Genomic DNA, 21,406 nt, shown 5'->3' on the forward strand with positions numbered 1-21,406 from the left:
AAGCAAACTTATTGGACGGTAGCTAGAAGCTTCAGCTGGATTTTTATCCAGCTTCAAAATTGGAACAACTTTTGCATTTTTCCATTTATCAGGAAAGTATGCCAAATGGAAACATCTGTTAAATAATTTTACCAAGAAAGACGAGGTACTCTCTGGGAGTTTTTTGATGAGGATATAGAAAATGCCATCATCACCTGGAGCTTTCATATTTTGAAACTTTTTAGTTATAGGCCTTACTTCGTCCATATCAGTCCCCCAGGAATCATCAAAAATATTTTCTCGACAGAAAATATTCAGATAATCCCGAGCAACCTGATTCTCAATAGGACTAGTAAGACCCAAACTGAAATTATGGGAACTCTCGAACGAGCAAGTTTCTGAGCTTTTTCCAAATTTGTGATCAAAATTTTACCACCTTCTTTAAGCGCTGGAATTGGCTTTTGAGGTTTTTTTGAAAAATTTTGTGAGTTTCCAAAAGGGTTTGGAACTCGAGTCTAATTTAGAAACATTTTTTTCAAAAGTTTTGTTCCTCAGGGCAGAGAATCGCTTTTTAATTTGTTTTTGCAAATCCCGCCAGATAACTTTCATGGCAGGATCGCGTGTTCTTTGATATTGTCTCCTACGGACATTTTTAAGACGGATCAAGAGCTGAAGATCGTCGTCTGTTATAATTGAATCGAATTTAACCTCGCATTTTGGTAATGAGGCAGCTCTTGCTTCAACTATAGAGTGGTGCATTATTCCATGAGCGGTGTTTTGCATTAAAATCACCAATAATGAAGAATTTAGACCTATGACGGGTAAGTTTCTGAAGGTCACCCTTGAGAAAATTCTTTTGCTGGCCTACGCATTGGAAAATAAGCAGCTATAAACGTAATTTGTCCAAATTTTGTTTCAACAAAAACTCCCAAAGTTTCAAAAACTTTGGATTCAGATGAAGAAAAAATTTTATGTTTGATTCGTCTATGAACAATGATGGCAACGCCACCACAGGCTCCATGAAGAAGATCATTTCTATAAATGAAATAATTTGCGTCCCTTTTAACCTTATGGTCAGGTTTAAGGAACGCTTCAGTTATAACGGCAATATACACGTTATGAACTCTCAAAAAGTTAAATAGCTATCTTTAAGAGATCGAGCATTCCAATTTAAAATATTTAATGATTTAAAATCCATTAATCCATTAATCCATTAAAATCCATTTTGGAAATTTCCTCCAGTCTTCCTGAAGTGTTCCCACTTCACTCGGACATGGAGCATAAGACTAGCTTTTTCTAAGGTCTTAAGGTTGTTTAGTTCACTAGACTTGAAGTGAACTACATAAAAATCATTAGAAATCCCGTTGCGCGAATCGCCAGGACGGGATTTCATTTTCATTTTGATTACTTGGAGTGGGACAGCTCCAAGTAATTTTGCCAGTTCATTTTTGACCTGATCCAGGGATTCACCACTGGGTAGATCTTTCATGACAACCTTGAACACACGTTGAGTTTTGGTGTGGTAAGTAAAAAAATGTATGCTGCTTCTCAGTAAGATACTTGAGAAGACATTTAAATCCGTCCAAGGTTTCAGCCAGTACACGGCATTCACCCCGACGTCCAATTTGTAGTGAAAACTTAAATTTCAGGAAGTTCAAAAGTTCCATGCGAAGAGCATAGAAATCGGAAGTGGTTATCACATTAGGGGAAATCTTTTCCTTCTTGGCATTAAGCCTGGAAAGTTTACTGGAATTTTTTTTCTGGATGATGGATCATTCTCATCATCCGTGAGCAAATCGAATGGATTACTCAAATTAATTTCATCATAAGGGAGATCAAGAGTTTGCCCTTTTCTTTTGCGCTTAGGCACCATGGCGGTAGTAACTTTTTTTATCCAAAAAATCTGAAGGATCGAAGAGGAATTTTCCAAATCGATATCCAAGAAGGATTACCTCGGGTAGGGTCCAAACAAGGATCGAAGGGGAATAAGAGTCATACAAGGTATAAATTTAACAGGTTGAGCACTGAAAAGTGCTGCTTAAATTTGCTGCATCTTTAGGTAGTAGTAACACTTCCTTCAGCAAAAAGTAAATAGATCCGCACGGCAAGAGAACACGATGCGGACTACAAATGTTGACTTTATTATGTGTGACACTCGGGTTATCAACAAGACATTTCACGCATAAGTTTTTGTATCCTTTTAAGGAAGAACATTGGCGGCGGCGGTGGTGTAGTGGTAAGCGTGATTGCCTCTCACCCCAGCAGGCCTGGGTTCAATCCCAGTCGGCGCCGCCGGGATGTTCTGAGGCATAACATCGCTGATCACGCCTTCCCTCGGAAGGGAAGTAAAGCCGTTGGTCCCCGGTTCATGAGTTGATGGGTCGATAGGTACACACCAAAAAATTCTGAATTTTACTGGCGATGTAAACATCCATGCATGCAAACATTCATACATGTAAACTTCCTTTTCACGTAAACAAGCAGCTTGTAAGAAATGTTGCAAACAAAAGTGGACAGTTGCATACAATATATGGAATATTGCGTGACATGTCTCATAAATTTACACGATCTATAATCTAAACTTGTATGATATATGACGTTCCATTTATGTGCATCATAGTAACGGAAATTTACACTACTTTTTTTTAGCTGTGTAGGGTCCAGGTGTGGGAGCTGCCCCCCTGGCATCGGTAGCATTGGTGCTCAGCACGGAAAACAAATCAACGAAAAAAAGGAAGAACATTGGTAATAATGAAGATGAATAGGATCAAAGCAACTGATTTTTGCGTTTTGATAAATTCCGGGTAAACCATCACTCCGAATACCACAAACGTAATAGTTCTTATCGAAAAAAAACGTTGTTTCCGATAGTTCCTCCTTATTCAAATATAACATGGCAGAACAGGAAACCCAAATATTTATGAAAATACCTACTTTGTGAATTTAAACCCAGTTTTCTCAACAATTGTGCATGCTTCAAAAAATCTAACTAAACGTATGAATTCAGAAAGGCCTATTCAACAAAATCCAAGCCTAATATTCAAAGAAAGGAGGCAAAATCATTCTTGGCTGAACATAAAAACCAAATTTTAATAAAAATACGTACTATTGTCAATTTAAACCTGGCTTTGTGTATGCTAAAACAAATAATCATCACGTATGAATTCAGCAAAGTCCATTCTATAAAATACAAGCCTATTTTTCAAAGACCTGTGCCGAAATGCAATTTGGCAGAACCGAAAAACCAAATTTCTTTGAAAATTCATATGGATTCAGCAATTCTATAAAATGCACGCCTATTTTTCAAAGGAAAGAGCCGAAATTCAACTTGGCTGAACAGGAGACCGACATTTCTATGAAAATACGTACTTTTAAGAATTTAAACCAAGTTTTTTACAAATATACATGCTTCAAAAAATGTACTATTACGTATGGATTTAGCAGGGTCCATTTTATAAAATCTAAGCCTATTTTTTAACACTCCGAATACGGTGGGTAAAAAACTTTACGCCGACAACGAAGCCTCCGAAAAACGTGTAACGGCAAGTTTGCAATGGCACAACTTAGCCATTTATTAATGAATTTCAAAAATTATGGTACCTTTAGAATTCCTAGGGTTTCTAGATGATTTTGATTGCAAAAAACTTGAAAATAGAGTCGTCTACTTTTTTAAAAAGCGAAAAGAGCTGTTACACGTTTTTTTCAAAGGTGTGTTTGTAGGGTTTTGCAAGTGGCGCAAGATCTGTAATTTAGATTAATGAGCACAAATGTTCACAATTAGCCAGAATACAGTCATGGTTCCTATATATGGATCCTGGAGACAACGGAACGGTCCTCGAAAAATCCGGAACATCCGTAAAAATGGTCAATCCATGATCCTGATCCTAGCGCTCTGCGGTTTTTTGAAAACATTAGGAACTGTGATATAAACAAATATTTGGGGTCGTGACATAAACATGTACCTGGATGACCATGGGACCGTCCTCCGGAAGTTCCGGAACATCCGTAAAAGTGGACAATCCATGAATCTGATCCTAGAGCTCCGTGTTTTTTTTAACATTAGGATCTGTGATATAAGAATGAATTTGGGTCATGGACCCAGATGGCCATGGGACCGTCCTTCGGAAGATCCGGAACATCCGTAAAAGTAGTAAATCCACGATCCTGATCCTAGAGCTCCGCGTTTTTTTATAAACATTAGGAACTGTGATGATAGAAATAATTTGGGCTTGTGACATAAACATGAACCTGGATGTCCATAGGACCGTCCTCCGGAAGATCCGGAACATCCGTAAAAGTGATCAACCCATGAAACTGATCCTAGAGCTACGCGTTTTTTTTATAAACATTAGGAACTGTGATGATAGAAAGAATTTGGGCTTGTGACATAAACATGAACCTGGATGTCCATAGTACCGTCCTCCGGAAGATCCGGAACATCCGTAAAAGTGGTAAATCCACGATCCTGATCCTAGAGCTCCGTGGTTTTCTTGAAAACATTAAGAACTGTGATGAAAGAAAGAATTTAGGCTTGTGACATAAACATGAACCTGGATGTCCATGGGATCGTCCTCCAAAAGATCCGGAACATTCGTGAAAGTTGAAAATTCACGAAACTGATCCTAGAGCTCCGTGGTTTTCTTGAAAACGTTAGGAACTGCGATATTAGAATGATTTTGGGATCGTAACATAAACATGGACCCAGATGGCCATCGGAACGTCCTCCGGAAGATCCGAAAAATCCATAAAAGTGGACAATGTATGGAACTGATCCTAGAGCTCCACGGTTTTTTTTTTTCGAAAACACTTGGAACTGTCATATATAAATCAATTTGCAGTCGTGACATAAACATGTACCCAGAAGGCCATGGGACCATCCTCCGCAAGATCTAGAACATCTTTGAAAATGGTCAACCCTCGAAACTGATTCTAGAGTTCTACGGTTTTTTCGAAAGCATGTGGAACTGCGATATAAGTAATATTTTGGGGTCATGACATAAACATGGACTCAAATGACCATGGTGCCAACCTCTGGTAAGTCCAGAACATCCGTAAAAGAGGTTAATCAATGAAACTGAACCTAAACATTAGGAACTGTGATATAAGAATGAATTTGTGATCGTGACTTAAACATGTACCCAGATAGCCATGGGACCGTCGTCCGGAAGACCAACAACATCCGTAAAATGAGAGGGTGAAGCATTACTATGACGAGCACCTCAACGGTGATGCAGCAGAAAACGAAGGTGGCACGGCAACAGACCTTGGAGCACGTGCAGGAGACGACAGGCTACTGGCCCCTGATCTTCAAGAAGTTAAGGAGGAGATCGGTCGACTGAAGAACAACAAAGCAACTGGTGTAGATCAACAACCAAGTGAGCTATTAAAATACGGTGGTGAAGCGCTGGCTAGAGCGCTGCACTGGGTAATTGCCAAGATTTGGGAGGAGGGGATATTACCGGAGGAGTGAAGTAAGGTGTTGTATGCCCAATCTATAAAAAGGGCGACAAGTTGGATTGCTGCAACTACCGCGTGATCACACTGCTGAGCGCCACTAACAAGGTACTCTCCTAAATTATACGCCGCCGCCTGTCACCATTTGCAAGAGATTTCTTGGGCAATACCAGCAGGAATTCATGGGTTCATATTCGCGATTCGGCAGGTTCTGCAGAAATGCCACAAATACAACTTGCTTACACATCATTTGTTCATCGATTTCAAATCCGCATACGACACAATCGATCGTGATCAGCTATGGCAGATTATGCACGAGTACGGATTTCCAGATAAACTGACGCGATTGGTCAAGGCAACGATGCATCGAGTGATGTGGGTTGTTCGAGTATCTGGGACACTCTCGAGTCCCTTTGAATCTCGAAGGGGGTTACGGCAAGGTGATGGACTTTTGTGTCTGCTATTCAACATCGCGTTAGAAGGTGTGATCAGAAGAGTTGGGATAGACACGAGTATCAAGACAGCTTCTTGGCTTCACCGATGACATCGACATCATGGCACGGAACTTTGAGACGAAGGCGGAAACGTACATCAGACTGAAGGCTGAAGCTAGGTGGATTTGACTTGCCATCAACGCATTAAACACAAAATACATGAAAGGAAGAGGTTCTAGGGAAGACAATGTTAGCCTCCCACCCCGAGTTCAGATTGACGGTGACGAAATCGAGGTGGTCGATGAGTTCGTGTATTTGGGCTCACTGGTGACCGCCGAAAATGATACCAGCAGAGAATTTCAAAGACGCATTATGGCAGGGAATCGTGCCTACTTTGGACTCCGGAGGACGCTCCGGTCGAATAAAATTCGCCACGAAGTTGACTATCTAAAAGATAGACTGGTGGTCGTCTACTGCCACGAGACCGTGACTATGCTCGTGGAGGACAAACGCGCCCTTGGATGACGGAACGTGGAGGAAGCGAATGAACCAAGAATTGCACCAGCTGTTGGGAGAACCATCCATCGTTTACATTGCAAAAATTGGGCGACTACGGTAGGCTGGGCATGTCGTAAGAATGTCGCACGACGACCCAGTGAAAATGGTTCTCGAAAGCGCCCCAACAGGAACAAGAAGAAGAGGCGCGCAGCGCGCAAGATGGATCGACCAAGTAGAAGGTGACCTGCGGACCCTTCGCAGACTACGAGGCTGGCAAAGTCTGGCCATGGATCGAGTAGAGTGGAGACGACTTCTTCGGACAGCAGAGGACAACAAGGCCTTAGCCCGATTGCAAGCCATAAAATTGATCCAAGAACGAAAAACCGTGGAACTGTGATATTAGAATGAATTTGGAGTCTTAACATAAACATGGAACCGAATGACCATAGGACAGTCCTCCGGAAGATCCGTAAAAATGAACCTGGATGGCCATTGGAACGTCCTCCAGAAGATCCTGATCATCCGTAAAAGTGGATCATCGATGAAACTGTGAAAAAACCGTGGTTTTTTTTTCGAAAACTCTTGGAACTGCGATTCAAGATAGAATTTAGGGTCGTGACATAAACATGGATCAGGATGGCCATGAGACTGTCCTTCAAAAGATCCGGAACATCCGTAAATTTATCATACTGTGAAACTGATCCTAGAGCTCTGCAGCTCTTTTTTAAACACTGTGATATAAGAAACCTCTGGATCACTTTTACGGATGTTCCGTATCTTCCGGAGGACGGTCCTATGGCCATCCAGGTCCGTGTTTTTTATCTTTATTAAGGAGACTTTCAGCCCTGGGCTGGTTCGTCTCCGGTACGTGTTTATGTCATGACCCCGAATTCTTTCTTATACCACATGGTTTCGAAAAAACCGTAGAACTCTAGGATCAGTTTCAAAGATTGACCATTTTTAAAGATGTTCTAGATCTTGCGGAGGATGGTCCAATGCCCTTCTAGGTACATGTTTATGTCACGACCGCAAATTAGTTTATATATGACAGTTCCAAATGATTTCGAAAAAACCGTGGAGCTCTAGGGTCAGTTTCATACAATGACCACTTTTACGGAATTTTCGGATCTTCCGGAGGACGGTCCGATGGCCATCTGGGTCCATGTTTATGTCACGATCCAAAATTCATTCTAATATCGCAGTTCCTAACGTTTTCAAGAAAACCACGGAGCTCTCGGATCAGTTTCGTGAATTTTCCACTTTCACAGATGTTCCGGATCTTTCGGAGGCCGGTCCCATACCCATCAAGGTCCATGTTTATGTCACGACCCCAAATTCATTCTATCATCTCAGTTCTTAGTGTTTTTTTCAAAAACTGCGGAGCTCTAGGATCATTTTCATTGCTTGACCACTTTCATGGATGTTCCGGATCATCCGGAGGACGGTCCTATGGACATCCAGGTTCATGTTTATGTCACAAGCCCAAATTCTTTCCATCAACACAGTTCCTAATGTTTTTAAAAAAACGCGGAGCTCTAGGATCAGGATCGTGGATTTACTACTTTTATGGATGTTCCGGATCTTCTGGAGCACGGTCCCATGGCCATCTGGGTCCATGACCCAAATTCATTCTTATATCACAGATCCTAATGTTAAAAAAAACACGGAGCTCTAGGATCAGTTTCATGGATTGTCCACTTTTACGGATGTTCCGGATCTTCCGGAGGACGGTCCCATGGCCATCCAGGTACATGTTTATGTCACGACCCCAAATATTTTTTTGTATCACAGTTCGTAATGTTTTCAAAAAAACCGCAGAGCTCTAGGATCAGGATAATGGATTGACCATTTTTACGGATGTTCCGGATTTTTCGAGGACCGTTCCGTTGTCTCCAGGATCCATATATAGGAACCATGACTGTATTCTGGCTAATTGTGAACATTTGTGCTCATTAATCTAAATTACAGATCTTGCGCCACTTGCAAAACCCTACAAACACACCTTTCAAAAAAACGTGTAACAACTCTTTTCGCTTTTTAAAAAAGTAGACGACTCTATTTTCAAGTTTTTTGCAATCAAAATCATCTAGAAACCCAAGAAATTCTAAAGGTACCATAATTTTTGAAATTCATTTAGAAATGGCTAAGTTGTGCCGTTGCAAACTTGCCGTTACACGTTTTTCGGAGGCATCGTGTTCGGAGTGTTAAAGTACGGAGCGACAATCCAACTTGGCTGAACAGGAAACCCGAACTTCCATCAAAATACGTATTTTTATTCAAAAAATCATCCCTGGCGGATGGATTCAACAAGATCCATTCTATAAAATCCAAGTCTATTTTCAAATATCGGAGCCGAAATTCAACTGGGCAGAACAGAAAATCAAAGTTTCTACGTACTTTTGTGAACTCGGTTTTCTCAAAAATTGAAAAATTAAACCATTACGTATGGATTCAACAAGATCCAATCTATAAAATACAAGCCTATTTTTCAAAGATAGGCGGCAACATTCAGTTCGGCGAAACAGAAAAATCAAATGTCTATGAAAATACATACTTTTGTGAATATTAACCAGGTTCGTCCTTCACACATGGTTTCAGCAAGTTCCATTCCATAAAATCCAAGCACAAATTTCAAACGATAGAACCGAAATACAACCTGGCTTCAAAAAAATCTACCATCACGCATGAACTCACAAAGATCTATTCTATAAAATCCAAGCCTGTTTTATTAAAGGACGAAGCCAAAATCCAACTTGGCTGATCAAGAAATCTAAAATTCTATAAAAAAAAACGTACTTTTGTTGATGTAGACCCAGTTTTCTCAACAATTGTGCAGCTTGCTATTTCAGGCAAGTATAAACACGTTTTTTGAACTTCCGTCGCCTGAAGTCGGTTCAAATTTCAGCACTCTGGATGTCGCCGATCGTGGAAACGTTTCGTTAACACCTGTTACTTGGAACCCGGCACGCGCCGCAGAAAGCATTGTGGAAGCCCCCAATCCCTCTGACGCAGTCCTGCCGTCTGCCGCCTACGATCTTCATAGTCGTTCCGGGCCTGTGGATGGATATGGCGTGTATCCGCATGGTAATGTTAATGCTCGTTCGCTGCCTGATGTTTCCGTGATTTCCAGGAATAACGTCCAACCTCGTGCTACCATATGTCATAAACAAGACGTCATCATTTATTACCAGAACATTGGTGGAATGAATTCTGGTGTTAACGACTACCGCTTATCTGTATCGGACCGTTGCTATGATGTCATCGTTCTAACCGAGACTTGGCTCGATTCTCGAACGCTCTCCAGCCAGGCGTTTGGACGCGAGTATGAAGTCTTTCGCTGCGACCGAAATCCTAAAAACAGTCGGAAATCTAATGGAGGTGGTGTTCTTGTGGCAGTCCGTTCCGATTTGAAGACGAAAGCTTTAGAAAATGACACGTGGGACTGTGTGGAACAAGCATGGGTTACCGTTGAACTGAGTGATCGCACACTGTACTTATGTGCGGTGTACATTGCTCCTGACCGTGTTCGTGACAACAAACTTATCGAAACCCATTGTCGGTCCGTTTTCGCCTTAATGGAAACTTCAACTCCAGTTGATGAGATAATTGTTCTGGGTGACTTCAATCTAGCTGGTGTTTCGTAAGAACCATCTCACAGTGGCTTTCTCTATCCAGACCCTGTTCGCTCTGTATTTCATACAGGATCAGTTAGCCTTCTTGATAGCTATAGTGCAGCAACGCTATCTCAAATCAATGACGTAGTTAACGAGAACAATCGAAGCTTAGACCTCTGTTTCGTTAGCGCTCAGGACACTGCTCCAGTTATCTCCATGGCACCTTCTCCACTAGTAAAGCAAGTTCATCATCATCCTCCTTTGCTTGTCACTGTCCAAGATAGTCGGGATTTTGAAGACATTTCCACAAACGTGTCATACGATTTTCGGAAAGCTGATCTGTCTAACATAGACTGGGGAAGCGTCTCCGTTCCAAAGAGAGTTCACCGAAAAGGGTCACACCTTCCTTGGCAGACGAGCCAATTGCGAAAGTTGAAATCGACCAAGCGAGCGGCACTAAGGAAATTCACCAAGTATCGTACGCTGTCCCTGAAACATCATTACGTTAGTCTCTATATTGAGTTCAAGCGAGTTAGCCATCGATGCCATTCGCGATATCAACGTGGGATTCAGAGTAAACTCAAGTCACACCCGAAGTCCTTCTGGAATTACGTTAACGAGCAGCGCAAAGAGTCTGATGTTGATGATGATGAATGATGTTCAACGGAGAAGTTGCTTCCACCTCTCAGGAGATCTGTCACTTGTTTTCAGACAAGTTTGCCAGCGTATTCTCTGATGAGATGTTAACCGACGACTACGTTACCCTAGCAGCTAGTAATGTACCACTCTCCGGTCAAACGTTGGGTGCAATTGACATCGACGTCGAGATGATTTCCACTGCCGCACAACAACTTAAGTCGTCCTTCAACCCAGGACCCGATGTTGTCCCATCAGTATTTCTGAAGAAGCATATCGCCAGCTTGCTGACACCGTTGCAGCATCTATTTTGCATGTCCATCTCGAGTGGTATATTTCCATCTTGTTGGAAATTTGTACGTATGTTTCCTGTTCACAAAAAGGGAAACAAACGGGACGTAGATAATTACCATGGAATCACATCGTTGAGCTCAGTTTTGAAGTTATTCGAGTTAGTCATCATGGTGCCCCTGCTCTCATTGTAAGCAGTAGATCAACACGACTTCGTTTCCGGTCGTTCTACTACCACTAATCTACTTTGTCTGACTTCGTAGGTTTGTCACGGAAAGCATGACAGAACGGGTTTAAACGGACGTAATTTACACCGACTTGTCGGCTGCATTCGATAAACTGAACCATGCAATTGCGATTGCTAAGTTAGATAGACTCGGGTAAATGGCAACCTCCTGCGATGGTTTCGCTCTTATCTCAGTGATCGCCAGCTGATGGTAACCGTTGGTGAATGTCAGTCTGCTACTTACCCAGCCACGTCAGGGATACCTCAAGGAATTCACCTAGGCCCGTTGATTTTCCTGTTGTACTTTAACGACGTGAATCTGGTCCTCGAAGGCCCTCGTCTATCATATGCAGATGATCTTAAAATCTATATCAGGATCCGTTCTATCGATGACTGTCACTTCTTCCAATGCCAGCTCGAAGCGTTTGCTAACTGGTGCAACTTGAACCGAAAGTGTTCAGTTATCACCTTCTCTCGCAAGAAGGAACCGATCATGTTCAATTATGTACTTCAGAAAACAACTATCAGCCGTGTCAACCACGTAAAAGACCTGGGAGTTATTCTGGACTCCCAGTCAACGTATAAGCAACACATCTCGTTCATTGTCGACAAGGCGTCAAGATCTTTGGGATTCATTTTCAGGATTGCAAAGAATTTTTCCGATATATATTGTCTCAAATCGCTATACTGTTCCCTGGTGCGGTCCACCCTGGAATATTGCTCTGCAGTATGGAACCCAAGCTATAGCAATGGTGCTGAAAGAGTTGCGTCCGTTCAGCGTCGATTTCTTCGATTTGCTCTGAAGAAGCTGCCTTGGAGAAACCCTTTTCGTCTACCCAGTTATGAAAGTCGATGTCAACTGATTGATCTGGAGCTTCTACGTACTCGGAGAAACACTTCGCTTGCCCGGCTCATCGCGGATAGTTTACAGGGTAGAATTGATTGTTCTACAATCCTGGAGAAGATCAACGTGAACGTCCAACCCCGAGCGCTGCGAAATAACGCTATGTTAAGATTGCCTCAGCATCGCACTAACTATAGCATGAACGGTGATATAGACGGCCTTCAACTTGTGTTCAATCGAGTTTCTTCAGTGTTCGATTTCAACCTGACACGAGAGATGCTACGCCGGCGCTTTTCCTGTATTTTCTCTGACGCAGTAAACCGTTGAATGACCATGTATTTTATTGTATTGTGTATTTTAGTAAGCTGGACTATGTATTTTAATGTTATTCACTTAAACATCATTGGGGCTACACTCAGCCTGTTGATGTAAACTAGTAAATAAATAAATAAATGTTAAAAAAAATCTACCATCAGGAATGAACACACGAAGCTCCATTTTTTAAATATCAGTTTAATTTTCAAAGAATGCGAATCTCACAAAACCGAGGAAGAGGACTAAGGAAGCGGAATCTACGTTAAAAGTTAGTTAAATTGCTTCAGGAAAGCTCATACTAACATTAAATATAATTCAATCACGCAACAGAAAAGTTTGGACTTCCTAAGGAAGGTATTGAATCACTTCAGAAAAGGTTTGACTCCATTTGGAAAACTAGATGACCTAAACAAGATTGTGTCCTTGCCAAATGCCAATGCAGTTAACAGAAATCTGAGACTCACTTATCAAACCCGTACTTACTAGTTTCGATGATGATGACTTATTCGAAAGTTTGAACTCACTTCAAAAAAGTTCAGACTTAGCTTTGAATATGCTTTGGAAAGCGTCACGTTAATTAGGAACTTCCTGAATCGTTTCTTATTTGGTCTCAGTTCTAATATTTTTAAACCAATTTTGAAAAGATTGGATTTAATTGAATCATTAAGTAGCATTGCAACAGGTTTGTAAGTTAAGAAATTTTGATCATATGTGAAAGTCGGGCAACTACGGTGGTCTGGGCATATCGTAACAATGTCGGATAACGACACAATGGAAATGGTTCTTGGTAGTGATCCGACTGGAACAAGACGAAGATGTGCGCAACTAACAAGAGGGATTGGTCACATTGAAGGCGGCTTACCTAGTGACTTGCCAAACAAGGTTAGGAATGATGTTCGATGAAATCCGTTTTCAACAACTGAAACCTGCTGATCCCATTGTAAGGACCTGACATGCCGTACCGGTCTAGTTCAAATGAATGTAAAAATTCTGTAAAAGAACAAGGTGATCTTCTACGACATAATAAAATCTTACAAAGCGAGTATCAATACCCAAATGAATTAGCGAGTACTCCAAAACAAAGGAACGGTCCTGTTCTGTTTATCATCTGATCCGTATCCGATATTGTCATACGACGCTTTCCGAGCGCGAATATTGTTCTACCCAACTTGGTTACTAGTAAAAGTTTGTAAACAACAACGTAACAACAATTAATCACTTTTGAATCTACAGTTCGACTCGAGGTACAATATTACACAATATTAAAGCACGAGATCACACCGCCATGAAATATTTTGACACTTTGTATAGGGGAAACGCTCCTATAGTTGCGGTACGTTAGAAGCGTTAGGTTCCTATAGTTGTGCATGGAGACTCAATACAATAGGCTGTTCTGTACGAGATCAGTGGCGGGATGTGCTGTCAAATCCGCCTACTGAACATCCATCAATGAGATGTAAATATGTAAGGCTCAGTGAATTTGTCTTCTCTTTCGTTCTCCCGCCGTTAAACCGGTTGAAAGAGTGTGACGTCAAACTCCGTCATCCATTTAATCAGCGGGAGAACAAAAGAAACGACAAGTTTACTGGGCCTCACCTGTTTACGCTCATTGATTTTCCATATCAAACATCAAAAAACCATCGTTGCTTATGGCACAGACAAACAGACATAACTCTAGCAAGTTGTTCATCGAACAAGCATTTAACGGTCAATTTAAAAGTATCGTAGTACTGCCACCTGTGGCGTGCATAGTCAGTTCCCTTGCGTTTGACGTTTATACACTATCGCCATCTGTTCAGCGTACTACCCACCACAGTGTACTCAACAGATGGCGGTAATGTTTTAGCGACGATGTTTTACAGTGAGAAATATTCAATGTGTTATGTCTGTTTGTCTGTGCTTATGGCTTTGTGGTCGTTTGGAACCAGTTTTGCGAGGTAGGTGACAATTCATGACCAACAATTGAAATGGCCTTAACTCCATTTTGTAAACAAACCTTGTAAGGCCATTTTCTCGCGAACCAAAACCTTCATTCGCAAACCTAAACCACAATCGGGTAGAGTAGAATTTCCCCTACCGGTTCTAATGAATTGTTGGTTTGCATTTGCGGACTTCGGTTCGCGAGAAAATGGCCTTACAAGGTTTGTTTACAAAATAGAGTTAAGGCCATTTCAATTGTTGGTCTTGAATTGTTCGTCATCACAGTTATCTCAAAAAAAAATTTCCAAGGGAACATATTCAGATAATCGCGAGCAACCTGATTGTCAATGGGACTAGTAAGACTCAAACTGAAATTATGGGAATTTTTTAATTGCTTAGCAACTTTCTGAGCTTTTTCTGAATTTGTGATCAACATTTTATCACCTTCTTCTTTAAGCGTAGGAACAGGTTTGTGAATTTCCAAAAAGGTTTGGAGCTCGGGTCTAATAACAAAACATTATTTTCAAAAGTTATCGCTTTTTAATTTGTTTTTGCAAATCCCGCCAGATAACTTTCATGGCTGGATCACATGTTCTTTGATATTGCCTCCTACGGACATTTTTCAGACGGATGAAGATCATCATCATGCCGCATTTAGCTCTGAATGTTTGCTCTATAAAATACTTTTTGATCAAAAGAAAAGCAGCTTGGGCTTCAATAAATAGCAGCCAAGTTCCAGGAATGTGAATCAATTTGATTTTTTGTAATTTAATATTGCGGGGTTATCAACGTAGCAATACGTCAGATTTTTGAGGAAAAACGCCCTCTGAAACTCATATTGTAGAAACTGAAGCTTTTGATCAGTATAGTATTCTGGTATATATTGTTGTTGCCTGTTTATCACATTCTAGACACACTGGCGGTGTTGCTATTTATGTCGAAGTTATTAATGGCAACTGGTTCTTGGGCATTACAGTTGTACGTGGCATGAAGATGGGTAATTATGGTGTTTTGTATCATTCTGCCAGTTCTAGTGACCAGCGTTTTGTTGAAGTTTTAGAGAACTGACTCGAGACATTCCTTGATTGTAGTAAATTTAATATATTAGCTGGTGATTTTAATATTAATTGGCGTGACTGGTTAAATTGTCATGTTTAATTATCTTAAAGATAAATCGTCAAGCTCAAACCTTTGTAAGGGGTAAGAGGTGAGAACCATCATCAAAAAATATTTATTATAGTTGAATCAATTTTAACCTCGCATCGTACTGAGGCTGCTCTTGCTTCAACATCCGATGCTCTTCCATCTTACAAAGACAACACACGATTTTGTTCCCTTGGTAGAATCTATTCCCCTTCCGACTTAGGAAATGCAGGAATTTTCACGTCCATGTAAGTACCCCGTACACCTGCCAGCATATCGAGGCCCAAGGTAGCTGGGAATCTCTCCCGTACTACACGCTTTACATCACCGAACTTCCCTAGCACCAATGCTCGATCGCTATTCGGAACTTCTGGTGGTAGATCGTAAACTCCGTGCCCCCGCTGGTGACATGCAGACTTCGACTGGCTTTCCATCGGCATATTGGAAAATTAATTTGTTCACGTTTGTGCAATAAGCAATGAAGCAAACCTCTGATTTGAACTTGATGAACATAGATTTTTCCTCCGATATACGGTATGTAGCGATCATCTGAGTAGGATCCGCATCCAGCTGTGAAGCTGAACCTAACAGTCAGTTTTACTTACACCGTTTTTTTTTTAACTTTGGAGAATACCAGCATTAATCTATCTATATTAAGATGCATTAACTGAAAAGTTAATTGAATTAAACGGAAATCTTCTTTATATAAAAGTTAAAGCACGAACGAATTGTTGATGAATTATCATATTAAATATTAATAACAAAAAAAAAATATTTGAAATTTAATCCCAAAAAGTATAGTTCACAATGACGTAGTCCTACGTTAAAAGTAATTAACGATCGATCCCAGCCTGTCAAACTGTCAAAAACTTTCCTAGAAATAGTCCTAAAAATCCGCTATATTTAATTCCTGAAAATCCGCAAACGATTTTCGAATTTCCAGTGCAAATTTTCTCGCCCCTCCCCCGCGAATGCCCATTTAAGTTACCTCCCGCGAATTGACGATAACTCCGTTGCTCGATATCACCGTCTGCTTGGTACTCTCGATATCATTCACGTCCACTCCGCGGCAGCAGTCGTCGATCAAAATTGTCCGGTAACCAGCCGACAGAGCATCAATCGCCGTTGCACCTGTCCATGAAAGGATGAAAAAAAAAAACAAATAAATACATAATAAATTCTGTGCAACGAACCTAAGCGTAATTATATGTGCAATGTTTGCGTCACGATAGCAATCTATTCGATATTATGCAATTGTAACATTGATGTAGCAGCACCCGTTTGATTTGATTTGATCTACCCCACCCATCCAGCAGCAGCCAACCGAGATGAAATTGACCGATAAAAACTCTGCTGAAGTCAAATCGAATTGCTACAATGTCGTTTCTATTGTCGGATAATACGCTCACTCACTCACACACACACATACGATTCATGAATCTAATCAAATCAAATAAAGCTTTGTACCATGTTTACAATGCATCTGTAGGAGAAGCTGTGGTTCACTGTTCAATGATGCTCTGAATGGTAAACAGCCACGCCATTTCAAACTGAACAATGCATTAGGTCCTAAGTCTTAGTCGATTTTCTCTTTCGTTGATAACTAACCAGTTTCTTGTTGTGTTTGCCGTATGAAATGCTGAAATTAGCTGGTAATGTCTTAACCGAGAGGATGCAAAGAGAAAGTCGACGAAGAGAATCAGTCAATGTTAATTAGGACCTAATGCATTGTTCAGCTTGATTTTATTACATTTTTATCGGTCCCTTTTTATCTCTCTCTCTATCTATCTCTCGGTCTGCCGAAACAGAAAATTGGCTCACTTTCATGTTATCCCTGTTTTGCAGCAAGACCTTATCGGCGATGCCCATCAGAAGAACGTGACATTCGCTGTATTGCTGGGTCAGTTTGGTAGGCAGACAGGCAGGTCAGGGCCAAAATACGTGAGTTAATTTTGTTTCCAAGTCCTAACCACGAAACCGTTCCTCCGTTCTGACTGCAATGCCATGGGACATGACCATGACCGAGCGGTCATTGGCGGGTGGTGGTGGTGGTGTAGGCTAGTCAAATATTGACACACAGTACTGCTAGATGAACTGTACAGTGGGTGCACAGCAAAAAATTAATTTTTATATTACATCCAATAGGATGCACTTTAATCATGTCGAAAATCTTATGTAATTTTTATGGCCAAACAAATAAACAAAAACAGTAAAAGCAACGGAATGTCAGTTCATGTCCTGTATTAATGATAATTTTGTCTTTTTTGGCAAGTAATGTTACAACATATTTTTGACACGATTGAAGTGCATCTACTTTGATGCGTTATTAAAATAGTTTTTTTGCTGTGTGGAGATGAGTTTTTTTTCAGATTTGTTTATTTCTTTATGATGTTTAAAAAAAAAACTCTGCGAAGCCATTGGTATGCATTAGTCTGAAAACTATGAAGGCAGCGATTTTAATAAATTAATTTGATTTTATGAAAATTCAATTTTCTTAAATTGTCCCTAAAGCAAGTCTGCACTATTTTTTTTTTCAAATTCTTGTTTTGTAAATTGTAACCTTCGATACAATTTGTCAAATTACAGATCATACACAGAAAAAAAAGTCTGATCATGTAAACTTCCTTTTCACGTAAAACAGCAACTTGCAAGAAATGTTGCTTACAAAGATCGACGGTTACATACAATATATGGAATATTTCATGACATGTCAAATAAATTTACACGAACTAAAATATGAACTTGTATGATATACACGCTAACTTGAAAGTACCCACTAAATGAGTATCTTGTACTCATTTTTTGAATTTATTCTGAAGTGTCCAAATATGGGTATTATCAAAAAAGGGAAAGCGAGTACTTTTTATTCATTTTGGAAAGTATCTATATGCAATAAAAATGGGTGAAAATAATGAGTGGCTCGAAGTGAAAACGCAAAATGTCCGATCATTTTTAGCAAGCGAGCGAATCGAGCTTCCGTGGATTCTGCGTGTGAAGTGTTTTGTAAATCGGTCAAAATTATTTCGATTCACAATATTACGCAAGTTATTGAACTAATATATTCCATCCGGCTGATGTTGATTGTGACGGAATACAAAATTAAAGAAGAACAACAGTACAGTTTTCCCGGGTATGGTCCTGTACCAATTCTACGAGATAAGAATCAAAAGTGTCATTATGATGAGGATTAAGTTGGCATAACAAAAATATAACCCGTTTCCAGTGAAGGGAGAAAAAAGTTAATATTTGTAAACATCCGGACCCATTCGATGAGCGACATCCCTCAAGGATCGATTCCAGCAGTGAACTGTGCTGCATGACGAAAACACCCTTGGAGGAAAGCCTCGATTGCATCGTACAGGTTGATGCTGGTGATAATATTATGTTTAAATGGCTAATTTTTTCAATAACAAAAATATGACTTGTTTCAATGATTTCGGTTTATACTTGCAAAGATTTCAATAGGTTCTTTATTTTATGACTGGCAGCCCCATGAAGCAAAAACAAATCAATAAAATGGGTACTTTTTACGCATGCTCAGAAAAAATATAACGGGTAAAAATACCCATTTTGTGCCGCATCCATTGAATACTCATTAATGAGTAAAGTTGGTGTTACTCATTTAATGAGTTAAGCCACTTTTCTTGAAAATGGGTCTTTTTTTACTCATTAATGGGTACTTTAAAGTTAGCGTGTATGACGCTCCATTTATGTGCATCATAGTAAAAGAAATTTACACTACTTTTTCCAACTGTGTATCTATGGTGTTCGCAATTTTTTCCATCCTATTGACCATTTCATAATATTTTTGAAATTGTGTGTGCCATATATGAGCGCGGCACACTGTGTTCAAAAAGGCAGACTGATATGTACCACCCGATGTAATGTCAATTTTGGTTCTCACATTCCTAAATCAGCTCATCCCTGCGCTTCGGTCAGAGAGCGACACTTTCAGAAATATTCACTTCGCAACCGATGAAACATTCTGACGGCCATATGAGTACCCAAATAACCATATAGTCGCAATATAGCTTGTATATTCTTACTTTGCTTGAGTATGGTTAGTTGGGGAATCTGATGAAACTGTCACTTCTTGAAACTTATCCCAGTCGTATTTCTTTCTTTCATTCTCTTTTCGCACACGGAGCGCTCGGTGGACCAGCGACTTTGGACGGAAATTTACACGAGAAACCGACCAAAAAATACGGAATCATATTAGAACCAACCAACCAAGGACGATCTACGGAAGGAAATTGCCGGTGATGCACCGAATGAAATACGAAGCGTTAGAGAAAAAGTCCAAGAGATTCCAAAAGAAGCAATTAACGACGGCGGAAGAGCAGAATATGGTGAGAGCTTTCCATTTATTTAAAAAAAATATATCTAAATTAAACTAAATACATGCCAGGTTTGAAAACAATATTTTCAATCCTGGAAGTGTGTATATATAACCAATATCCATTTGATAAAGGTGATGCATACATGCGGAGCTTATTGGAAGTGAAAGTAACCTCGGAATGGGCGTGACTCTCCAGACATTCTGAAATGGGTTGCTGGATCTGCAATAGAGCTATCACCTTCTATCTCCCGGACTAAAGCTGTCTACAATGACCATAAATGCGACATTGTAGAGAGAGTTCTTCCATAATAACACTGCCGGCCAGTGAGGGTTAGAGGGAATACACACACACACACACACATTCCTAAATCAGCTCATTTTAAAATATTCGAGGGAAATTTGAATTATTAAATGGTATTATAATTTTCGATACAAATCATTGGTTATGGCTCTGAAGAGTCAATCTCCCCATAAAAGAATGCACCAAAAACTTTTGCAACTTTTGTGCAAGTTTGATGCTTTGTAGCTTCAAGATATTGTTCAATGCAAAAATAACACAGGATACCGCGTGAGTACTTTGACGTAGAACTACGTCTTTGTCGACCATACTGGGGTGCAAATCAAAAAAATTGTGTTGTTAAGTAGTGTTAGGTTTTGAACGCTTATAGCTTTTTCATTTATAGATGAAATAAAAATCCAAATCCAAAATTTATAGATGAAATAAAAATCCAAATACGCATCTTCTGAAATAAATACTTTCCCAATTTTTCATAAAAAAAACCCTTCGAAAAATGTACAATTTATAATTTTATCGTTTTTTTTTTCATTAAATAAACGTTTACCCCAAACCCAGTCGTTATAAACGAGTACCACTTGGTTGCACATCGTTCTGCTTGAACCTGAAAAGATATAAAACTGCGCTGCTGTCGTGCCTCTGCTCATCAAGTTGGTCATACTCTAAAACAGGCCTGATAGGACTGGAACTGTAAATAATAATTAAAATTTCAAATGTACTAAAGTTCAAAAGACGCATCTGTGTCACTTGAAAATTTATACATACCCCCTCCCCCCTTAAAAGCGCTCGCAAATCCGCACAGATGTAAACACTCCTAGAGATGGATTACGGTGTGATCACCTAGACAACCAGCGATGAGATCCAAGGAGACTTGGGTTCAATTATACAAAACACCCCCCTCATCCCCCTCATCCCCCTCCCCATAAACTTGGAAAAGGCATGAACTTTGACGATCACTTTTAATAATAAATAACAATTGAAAAACTTACAATTAAGTAAAATTAATTCTCGCTTCTTTCCAGAGAGCCAAAACATTCAATTTTCGATCACTAGGCATTCGTCAAGTTCGTGATTTATCAACAATTGACTGAAAAACACTTTTTGATCTTTATTTCTTGAATTTGTGTAGTTTACATGTGTTACTTATCAAGTGACACAGATGCGTCTTTTCAACTTTAGTTCTTTTGAATTTCAATTATTATTAATTACAGTTCCTAGCCCTATAAGGCCTGTTTTAGAGAATGACCACCTTGGTGGGATTGGTTTGTTTTGAATTGAAAGAGAAAACTACTTATAACTACAACTAACCTACAACTACTTTATAAACCTAATCTACTATATACAAATTTCTTATCAAAGCATGTTCTGATAAAATACATTTTTGTGCTAATTTAGTCTAAATTTCGCTAATTCTGGAA

General features: G+C 39.9%; 1 protein-coding gene across 2 annotated transcripts in view; it reads right to left on the bottom strand.

Moving 5' to 3' along the window:
- Positions 1 to 21,406, bottom strand: part of Naam (Nicotinamide amidase) — a 256,895-nt gene that overhangs the window by 10,834 nt on the left and 224,655 nt on the right. For both annotated transcript variants that reach the window (XM_065219143.1, XM_065219142.1), the window contains exon 8: positions 16,343 to 16,485. In XM_065219143.1, coding sequence (XP_065075215.1) covers positions 16,343 to 16,485 — 143 coding nt within the window. The remainder of the gene's footprint in view (positions 1 to 16,342; positions 16,486 to 21,406) is intronic.

This window comes from Ochlerotatus camptorhynchus, unplaced genomic scaffold, assembly GCF_037179485.1.
Source record: "Ochlerotatus camptorhynchus isolate MF236.1 unplaced genomic scaffold, CSIRO-AGI_Acam_v1.1 ptg000099l, whole genome shotgun sequence".
In the NCBI taxonomy this organism is placed as follows: Eukaryota; Metazoa; Arthropoda; class Insecta; order Diptera; family Culicidae; genus Ochlerotatus; species Ochlerotatus camptorhynchus.